This window comes from Lampetra planeri, chromosome 53 (assembly GCF_965212315.1).
Source record: "Lampetra planeri chromosome 53, kcLamPlan1.2.h2, whole genome shotgun sequence".
In the NCBI taxonomy this organism is placed as follows: domain Eukaryota; kingdom Metazoa; phylum Chordata; class Hyperoartia; order Petromyzontiformes; family Petromyzontidae; genus Lampetra; species Lampetra planeri.
In genome coordinates, this window is record NC_136159.1 from 7,031,279 (window position 1) to 7,041,747 (window position 10,469).

Sequence of the window (10,469 nt, forward strand, 5' to 3'; positions counted from 1 at the left end):
CCTAAATGCGCATGCGACGTTTTGTCACGTCCCCACCTCGTCGTATAAAAGCGTCCAACCTCCACGTCGAGGCCCCTTTTGCACGCGCAACGGACATCGACCCGGCTGCGAGAGAGGAGAGGCTTAACGTGACATTAACAGAGAGAGAGAGAAAGGGCAACCGATTCTCAAGGGGCCATGGCTGCTCACTTCACGAGGCTAATTTCGGCCAAGAGGGCCACGATGGTGGTGGCCGCTGGCTCCGTGACCGCCGCGCTGCTGATGAATTCCAACGGGGACGTGGCCGCCGACGGTAGCGGCTCTCGCAGGAAACTCTTTCCTCCCAGGTAATGTTGTGGATTTTTTTGCATTATGTGAGGGGGCGGGGGGGGGGGTATGGAGGGGTTGATGGATCACGTTAAGGTTGCCACCTGGCCTGGGTTTCCCGGGATCGTCCTCTTTTTTGGGGCGGGTCGCCATCATGGGAAATCTCTCCCAAGCCTTTTCTAGACGTTTAAAACGGCCCCCCGTTGTCAGTTGCGGTTAAAAAATGCACCGCTCGAAAACGATGCATTTGCAACGCAGTTCTGCACCTACTCCGGCATCACGAGATATTCTACCTTCTTCTTCCCATGATACGTCAAAGTTTGTGTTGTTGTTATACCTCAGTGGTGAAAACCCTCGATCACGCAGATATTTATATGTGGGTGTGCAAGATCATAAAAAAACTGTTGCGCTGCAATTTTGTGGTGGTGAAGGTGCAGTACGGTAAGTACGTTTTTTTTGTCGAATTATATTTCATGGCAAAGTTTTGACTCTAATCCCCATCCCCGTCTTGTGAGTGGAACTTCTCTCCGCGCACCTGTTGCCACCCACCTGTTGAAACACTCAACAAAATAACGCCGAATAACAAGGTAAGCCACGTGTGATTTAAACTGGGTCCTCAAGTATTTAAAGTCGGAGGTCACCAATGACTGCACAAAATAACAGTAACATCGAACTTATATTCTTGGTTCTTTCGGTAAAGTCACGTAGAAGGGAAATAATAAAATAATATAAATATAAAATAATAAAAATTATCACGACGTTTCGACTGCAACACAAGCAATCGTCATCAGGTGTTTATATTCCATGGTGATATTTCCCTTCTACGTGACTTTACCGAAAGAACCAAGAATATGAATCCCTGCAGTCACGAAAGCTTTAAATCAAGACATCGAACTTGTTTCTGCACTTGGGCTAAAATTCCAGCTCTGATCATTTTAACGTATTGGTTTGACTTTCGTCCGAAGAACACCTACTCGCAGTGGCAGCGTGTGCGACAGTGCTGCACCCGACTTAGACGCAACAGAGGTCACCTTAGGGGATCTGGACGGTAGCTCGGGTGATATCTGCTTTTGGGGGCAATTCTCAAACGTCAAGGGATGCACTCCTTGACCGCTCCACTGTTAGTTTCAATCACCGGCCGCTAAAACACGCTGTTCATTCAAAAAAAAAGTTTTTATAAATATAAATGCCTAATGTTTGTTTGACTTTCGCCAAAACAATACGTCGAAGAGATGCCTGTAAGTTTCAAGTATGGTATGGTACAGGTTACCGAGACTGGCATTGTAGTGGCACTCAGAGGTAATGTATTGGTTAAGCTAGGCGTGAGAATTCAAGTGCCCAGGAAAGTCTCATTTGCAAGACTTACCTGGGTCATTAAAATGGAAAAAGCAAAACGACTAAAATAACGTAAATCAATGAAGCAAATAGAAATAATAGCAAAAGCAACTGTAACAAATGGCAAATCTAAAATATTGCACAAACGAACGTTGCATGTACGTATGCTGAACTTATTTTGCGCAGTATGTAGCCAACCGTGCTTTCTCTCTTCGCTTCATGACACATAGATCGAACAGTACGATGAAGACGTGAAGCCAGATGGCAATGATCGGACTGTAATAGCGGCCTTTAAAAGCCCAATGCCAACCGAATAATGAAGCCGAGAGCAAAAGCCAGAGGGGATAGCGATGGGGATTGCAAGAGCAGTCCTTGAAGGTGAAGGCAGCGTAACAAGGGGATCTAGCAACAGGAAGGAAGCGATGACGACGTGCGGTAGCATCGACATATTCCAAGATAGTCTCTTAAGGTCACCTTGAAACGTTGACCCCTAGTTGACCTTGTCCTAAATTTGTCCGGTACAGCTCCGACTACCCAGACCTCCGCAAGCACAACAACTGCATGGCTCACAAGCTGACGCCGGCGCTGTACGCTCTGCTGCGCGACAAGACCACACCCAGTGGCTTCACTGTGGACCAGTGCATCCAGACCGGGGTGGACAACCCGGGGCATCCATTCATCAAGACCGTGGGGATGGTGGCCGGGGACGAGGAGTCCTACGAGGTTCGTCTTAGGGGGTGGAGGGGGGGGTGTACGCAATGGCCTGACTCCTTCGGCGCAACGCCAACAGTCAGCTGCACGAGCGGACTGCTATCTATGGGACCTTTTTTTGCAGTGACGTGCGGTGAGGTCAAGGGCTGGGGAGACACTGGCTCGTGTCGGAGCCAAATTCACACACTGAGAGGGGCGTGGTCTCACGGAGGGGGCGTGTCCTCACTGAGGGGGCGTGTCCTCACTGAGGGGGGCGTGTTAGACACGGAACCCTCGGTGAGGCAGATGTGATAGCTGCCTCCCCTGGTGATTTTTAATTTGCAGTTTCATGACGAGACCAGCGAGCCTAAACATCTTTATACACATACGTGAAATAAGTTACCTGGAGTATGGAAGGCGAGGACATGAAATAAAGGGGTCTACAAACATTACATTGGTGACATACTGAGATAGTAACAGGCACGCACTTATTGCCCGCGCTCCATCCAGTTACTGAGGGGTTGCGCAATCAGAGGGGAGGCTGAGCTCGTCGCTGCCTCACCTCTCGTCTCTTCCTGTATTTGCAGCGGAGCTCCGCAAATTTTGCGATTTTGACTATAAAAATGATTCGAATCGTACAGCAATGACATTTATAACACAGATCAGTGGAAAAATATTAATATTTATTTGATTATTCTTTTTTTACTTTCTGTAACAGCTATTTTCATTGGAGTATGACAGGTGAGGCTCTGCCTCCCTTGCCTCCCCTGACCGCACGTCCCTGCTTTTTTGTTGTTGCTAACATCAAAATGATGAACTCGTGAGAATAGATGTTTGAATTTTGACTCAGGTGTTTTACCCTTTCTGCAGGGCCCTTTACCCTTTCTGCAGGGCCGGATTAAAGTTCTTGTAGGCCCGATGCACTTCTGTTTCGTTAGGCCTTCTTCAGTGATAACTTTCCACCAGTTGGCACTGCTGCTACCCCATGTTACTACCACTGCTGTCGCTCGCTTGTTTCACGCGGTACTTTGCCCAGCCGCTGGACAGATGCCGTCGCTGCTGACACGTTCGTTGTTTCGTCTGTACCTTTGTTTGATGGGGAGCGCGCTGCGCGCCGCAGATAAGCATATTTTAATTTTAAACACCGTGCCTATCGTTGCTCGATAAATATATTCATTCAAGAAGATGTCTTGGTTACATTTTTTTAAAATAATACAAACAAAAAAACACGGTCAAAAAATGTTTTTCGTAGGGCCTAGGCACGGTGACCACTGTGCCTATTGGATAAAACAGTGTCTTTCTGTCAAGATGTTCAAACACCAAATCGATACCATTTGCAAGGCATCATGTCTGCATTAACGACACGCACATGTCAGTGCCGGATTATCCAAGTCGAAAAAGTAGCGACATATGCTACGGGCTCCGCACTTTCAAGGGCCCCCCGCTAAATGCTTTCAAGCTATCAATTCCGGTTCAGTGATTCTGCACTTGCTCTATTATTATAGTACTATACTGCCGTCAACTTTTATGAATGACTGGGTGTTTAAGGTTAGCGATTTGTCGTATTATCTGGCTGTATAGCAAATGAAAACATACAATTACTTTACTATGCAAGTAAAAAAAATGTGTTTTAATATTTTAGCGTTGTTTTATTTAGGGCCCATTTATAACATATGCTACAGGCCCCGCACTAGCTTCATCCAGCACTGGAACCTCGTGGTGAACATGCAAACATGCCCTGATAATATTCGCATGGTCTTTGAAACTGATTGGCCTACACCAGGATGCTGATGTCACATGACACGCGAGGATTGATATTAGGACAGGCCTTGGACACGATCGTTGCTTTTGTGTCTATAAAATACCATTTTTTGTGTCGTATCGTTCTTATCGTTTGGACTGAAGTATTCTGGGTGGCAGAGCGAATGAGAAATGCTGACCCCACTGTGTGGAACAAAGGTCACCTGAAGGGCTCTCAGAGGTAGCTCTGTGATGCCTTCTTCTGCGGGCCGATCTCTTCACTGGAAAGGATCGCAAATGCTCTGCGCCAAAATCGGAATGGAGTATTCGTCTCGGGACGCGTTGCTGATAACACAATCGGGGCAAACTTGGGGTAAAAATGACAAGAAATAAAATGTTGAACGTTATCCTAGCTACGGGAAAAAGACGGCCATTCACGTGGCACAACGACGTGGCAAAGGTGCGTTTCTGTAATCACCGAGTGGCTGGGTTCATCGTTCTTCGCAGGTGTTCGCCGATCTCTTCAACCCCGTGATTAAGGAGCGGCACAACGGGTACGACCCCAACACGATGACTCATCCCACCGACCTCGACTCCAGCAAGGCAAGTTACCCCATTCACGGCGCCCTTGAGAATCCTCTACCCTCTGCTGGATGAAACTGCCGATGCATCCACCTCCGCAGAGTTGTGAGGCTGCTGCATAACAAATGAATGCATTTAAAATAAAATGTACTTTTCAAACACATTCTTTTGACTATTTTTATTTTACCGGATAAGGCCGACTGAGTTATATTGCGCTTTTTCATTAACGACCTGGTTATCACAAATGATAGCTCAACGAAGTGGCTTATCACGTGGACATTTATAGCAGCCACGCGACCACGGAGAGAACATACAGTACAAACTCCATATACACAGCAGGCGTCGGGGTCAGGATCGAACCCCCGACCTCCTGTATACCAGGCGAGGTAGTTAACATATCCTAACCACCGTGGCGCTTAGGGCACTTAGTCTGGCTACTCAATTTTCTGGATAAGATTTTGCCAGTTACCAATATTTCCAGGTTACCCGTAAAATTATGCTTCTAATTGTTATTTAATAGACATTTCTCTCCCCTCTCCGCTTACATCTACACCCACACACACACATCTACACCCACGCACACACATCTCCACCCACGCACACACACACATCTCCACTCCCACACACACATCTCCACCCACTCACACATCACCACCCACTCACTCACACACACATCACCACCCACTCACACACACACATCACCACCCACTCACTCACACACACATCACCACCCACTCACACACACACATCACCACCCACTCACTCACACACATCTCCACCCACTCACACACACACACACATCTCCACCCACTCACACACACACATCACCACCCACTCACTCACACACATCTCCACCCACTCACACACACATCTCCACCCACTCACTCTCACACATCACCACCCACTCACACACATCTCCACCCACTCACACCCGCGCACCTACACCCACAAATAAATACCCCCACTAACCCCCAACGGCTGTGACCCCCCCCCCCCCAGCTCAGGAACGGCGTCTTCGACGACCGCTACGTGCTGTCGTCACGAGTGCGGACCGGCCGCAGCATCCGTGGCCTGGGTTTGCCTCCCGCATGCTCGAGGGCCGAGCGGCGCGAGGTGGAGCGTGTCGTGGTGTCCGCCCTGGCCGGTCTCAAGGGGGATCTCAACGGCCAGTACTTCGCGCTGGCCACGATGACTGACAAGCAGCAGCAGCAGCTGATCGATGTACGTGTCCGAGATCAGACCATGATCTTATCCAGAATCGACACAACATCTCTCGCGATGCAATCACCTATCTGGCTGCCGCACACGAACTGACTTTTGTAACTCCACACGCACGAGGATTTGTACGTGAGAATCAGAATGTTTATTTCCGCCGGAGGAATCCGATGAGCCATAAAGCTCTTTTCTCTCGGATGTCCAGCGGTGTAGGGCGCATGCTTGCACGCCTCGGCAACTCCAAATCGCCTTGCGCCACGTCACAGTTCCGCTTTGGTTGAGCCAAGGGGGCCCCTGGTGGCAGCTTCCCCTGCGTGGCACGAAGCGTGCGCAGCAAGGGCCTCGCAAGAGGGCATTCGTCAACCCTCTGCACGGTGGACATCCTCTCGAGCGTGCTCGCTCCTCAGGCCGCCACTCCACCGTTGGGCTCAATCATCGAATACCATCCCCTCTAGTGGCGTGTGCTGCACAATCTCAATTCTATGTATTAATCCCCGCCTTGCATTTCTTCTCGAATCCACGTGATCCTCTTTGCCCCTTCCGACGGGCATCCTCGATTGTCTAGCAAACTAGTTGTCCGTGACTTTTTTTCTTGCTCACATGCATCTTGAGCCCCCACATGATGTCATTCTTTCTTGATTTGAAGCTTTCGTGACTGCAGGAATTACTCTTTGGCTCTTTCGGTAAAGCCACGTAGGAAAAAAATAATAATAATAAATAAATAAACTATTATTTTTTTTCTTTATACGTGAATTTACCGAAAGAACCAAAGAGTATCCTTCTTTGTTAAGTTATTCAATCATTTACCGGAATTTCATTTCTATCAATCACGAGCATGACAAGCAGTAGTCAATCCCCAAATGCAAGGTGGCGTTTTTTTTAAGGGACCGTCTATGCCAACGGTGGGCAACCTGCGGGCGAGATGCGTCCCATGTCACCCCTCATGGTGGTCTGGTCTCACTGTGTTTCACACGTCGGAGGCGTTCGCGAACGATATTATCCATAAATGAAGTTTTTGGGCTCGATGGCGTCAATTTAAACGCGTCGCAAAACCCGCCACGATCTTCAGGCGACACATCTCTGGCTGTCGCCTGATGATGCTCGCTGCAATTACTGACGAAACGTCGTACTCTATTTGTAAAGGTTGTGGGTTTACTCTCCAACACATAACCGGTGTGTGCTGTCCTAGTAACGAATTAACACGTTTTGTTTACGTGACAAACCTTACTAATTGGCTGTGTCGGGTGGTGGCGGGTTTAACGACACATTTACGAGATTTCACTCAACAAATCCCTCTATTTATGGTCTAAGTGTGGCTCGGGTGATGATGTTTAGTGCAATAAGCACGAGTTCAAGCTTTCGGCCCACTGAGGCGGAGGAGGGTCGCCCACGTGACCGGCCGACTCGTCTGGGTTACCCATCACTGCATCTTACACATCCCCCCTCCCTCCATCCCTCGTGTGCCTCTTCCCCAAGGACCACTTCCTCTTTGACAAGCCCGTGTCTCCCCTGCTCACGGCCTCGGGCATGGCTCGCGATTGGCCCGACGCACGCGGCATCTGGTGAGAGTTTCACGCTCACCACAAAAAAACATTTGCAGCGTCCTCCACACGCCGTGATCGGCTCGTGGGTGTTGTGTGACAGTACTTGACCACGATGGTCACTGCTGGGCATCTTTGTAAAAATATATTTGTATGTCATCGAATTTCTCCAGTAGAAATACATATTCTGATTCTGAAGGGAGGGCACAAACGTTGAATAGGAGGCCATCGCACAAACAGGAATATGCGTTTGTCCAGATTTACCGGCCATATTAATACGTAAAAGCAATGAATGTTCATCCCGATAAGGCTGTGCCACTCCTTTGTAAACGACACGATTCATAGCATTCATCAAATTGCAGCTTCATTCCTCAATCTCACTCATCTTCATAGTAATAAGGGAGCAAAGGATGAGCTCACCGCCCTTGCAATGCGCAGCGGTGAGTGATATCAGAAACGGTCATGGGGCTCCCATAGATTAACTCAGCCTTCAAATGAATACCTGTCACGGTGTGTAACCATTAGCGTTGGAAACACAAAGGCAGCCATGCATGGTGCTGGCCACGCCAGCTCACATTTTGCGCCTTTTCGGCCTGAATAGGTGCTCGCTATTTCGATTTAAAGCTTTCGTGACTGCAGGGATTAATCTTCTTGGTTCTTTCGGTAAAGTCACGTAGAAGGGAAATAATAAAATTTAAAAAAGATAAAACAATAAAATTCTCACGACGTTTCGACTGCAACACAAGCAATCATCATCAGGTGTGAAATCCACAGCAAGAAAAACATTTTCCACAACGAGAAAATTTTCTTCCACAACAAGAAAATGTTCTTGCTGTGGATTTCACACCTGATGACGATTGCTTGTGTTGCAGTCGAAACGTCGTGAGAATTTAATTGTTTGATCTTTTTTAAATTGTATTATTTCCCTTCTACGTGACTTTACCGAAAGAACCAAGAATAGGTGCTCGCTAGCCTACACGCGCGTGCGTCGTCACTTTCAGGCACAACGACCAGAAGACATTTCTCCTGTGGGTCAATGAGGAGGACCACACGAGAGTCATCTCCATGGAGAAGGGAGGAAACATGAAGCGAGTGTTCGACCGCTTCTGCCATGGCCTGCAGGAGGTGAGACACCAAAAACGAATTGTCCCCCGACTGTTGGGTCAAGTACGATGAGCATGCACCTATTTAAGCACAAAGGGGCAGTGTGATCAGAAACAGGTCCGGCCGCCACGTGCACTTTGAAGCCCACGTGATGTGTTGAAGACCTGATTGGCAAGAAGTCAAAGGGCAGACCCATGTGTTGTGATCTTCTTGGTTCTTTCGGTAAAGTCACGTAGAAGGGAAGTAATAAAATAATAAAAATAAAACATAATAAAATAACATTTTATTTTATTATGTTTTATTTTATTACTTCCCTTCTACGTGACTTTACCGAAAGAACCAAGAAGATGAATCCCTGCAGTCACGAAAGCTTTAAATCGAAATTTAAATCATGTGTTGTGAGTTAACTGACTGAGACTGGCAGATGCACAGCCTGTGCGCTCCACTCACCTACCAGAGGAGCTAATCGATTGGACTGTGTCCAAATCTTTAAACGATCTCTGAGCCCCTCAAATCATCCAGGCTGGTTAAAAATCCAAGATGTATCGTAGGCAGGTCAGCCTTAATGTTTCAAGCCAGCGGTGGTGTTCATGTAAGAAGGGTCCACGTTTCGCAAGCATAGGGTCGACCGATGCTGTGTAGGAATTCCTCCACTCACTCGGCGACCACCCCATAACTCGTGCAGAGTTGCGAGGGTGGTGGTGTTCGATGACACAAATTTCACGGGCATGTAAACTAAAAACTTTTTTTTTTTACCAGGTTAGGCCCACTGAACTATGTAGCTCTTTTTCAGAAGCAACCTGGGCCATAAATGGTAGCTCAACGAAGTGGCTTATTATGAGGACATTTATAGCAGCCAAATACACTAAAAGCATGTTTCTACATGTGGAGGGGGGGGGGGGGGTGGAACGGAGGACCCGGAGAGAGAGACACGCAAACTCCAAACACACAGCAGGCGTCAGGGTCGGGATCGAACCCACGGCCTCCTGTATACCAGTCAAGGTAGTTAACATCTCCTAGCCACCGTGGCATGTGCTTTGTCGTGGTGAGGCCAGGGCCTGTGCTGGACCACCCGACCGTCTCCTTGCCCACCGCGTGATCATTTGTGGGACGTCTTCCGTTGCCTCTCCACAGGTGGAGCGTCTGATTAAGGAGCGTGGCTGGGAGTTCATGTGGAACGAGAGGCTGGGGTACATCCTCACGTGCCCCTCCAACTTGGGCACAGGCCTGCGTGCCGGGGTGCACATCAAGCTGCCACACCTCAGCAAGGTGAGGGTTCAGAGGTCACCTCTAATTATGAATACACTGACGTTGTTCTTAGCTGAAAAGTGCACGAAGAAGCACTACGTTGCGTTGAGAGTTAAAGGTAAGCGGGCTCGGTCAGGAGACGTCACTCGAAGTGACGACGACCGCTGGTCGAGACCATCGACAGAGTTGCAGCCAGATGAATGAACATGCCTGTGAGGATGTCCGCAGCAGAGATGGAGCGATGGAATCAGCACCGTGTGCAATCCGGAGCTAGGCGGATCGGTGCCCCAAGGGACCGTAAGTTGATGGCGACGGCTCGTGGGAGGCCTTAATCCAGCAGTGGATTGATCATGGCTGACCGTGTCCCGCAACTCCCCCCCCCCCCCCACCCACCCACCCACCTTTCAGGACAAGCGATTCTCCCAGATCCTCGACAACCTGCGTCTGCAGAAGCGCGGCACGGGCGGAGTGGACTCGGCCACCACGGGCGACACCTTCGACATCTCCAACCTCGATCGCCTGGGGAAGTCCGAGGTGACTTCACAGGGTCGCGCGACAGCGCGACACCGCGATACGTCGCAACGTTCAGGATCCGCGATAATCGTAACGTCCTGTTCGCACAAGCTCGTCAGGTCGTCATGATCGTCGTTAACGCTCATTGCTTCAATAAACAAATATATTTAATGGCAAAATATGTATGGCAACCTC

At 48.8% G+C, this 10,469-nt stretch overlaps 1 protein-coding gene across 1 annotated transcript; it reads left to right on the top strand.

Moving 5' to 3' along the window:
• Nucleotides 1-65: 65 nt before the first annotated feature.
• On the top strand, nucleotides 66-10,295 carry LOC144734764 (creatine kinase U-type, mitochondrial-like; the record flags this gene model as incomplete). The annotated part of the gene is given in 8 exon segments (XM_078617124.1): nucleotides 66-326; nucleotides 2,166-2,364; nucleotides 4,579-4,674; nucleotides 5,653-5,874; nucleotides 7,345-7,430; nucleotides 8,411-8,534; nucleotides 9,648-9,782; nucleotides 10,170-10,295. Coding segments are annotated over 8 exon segments (1,137 nt in total), but the record flags the coding sequence as incomplete, so codon positions are not given.
• Between the last annotated feature and the right edge of the window lie 174 nt (nucleotides 10,296-10,469).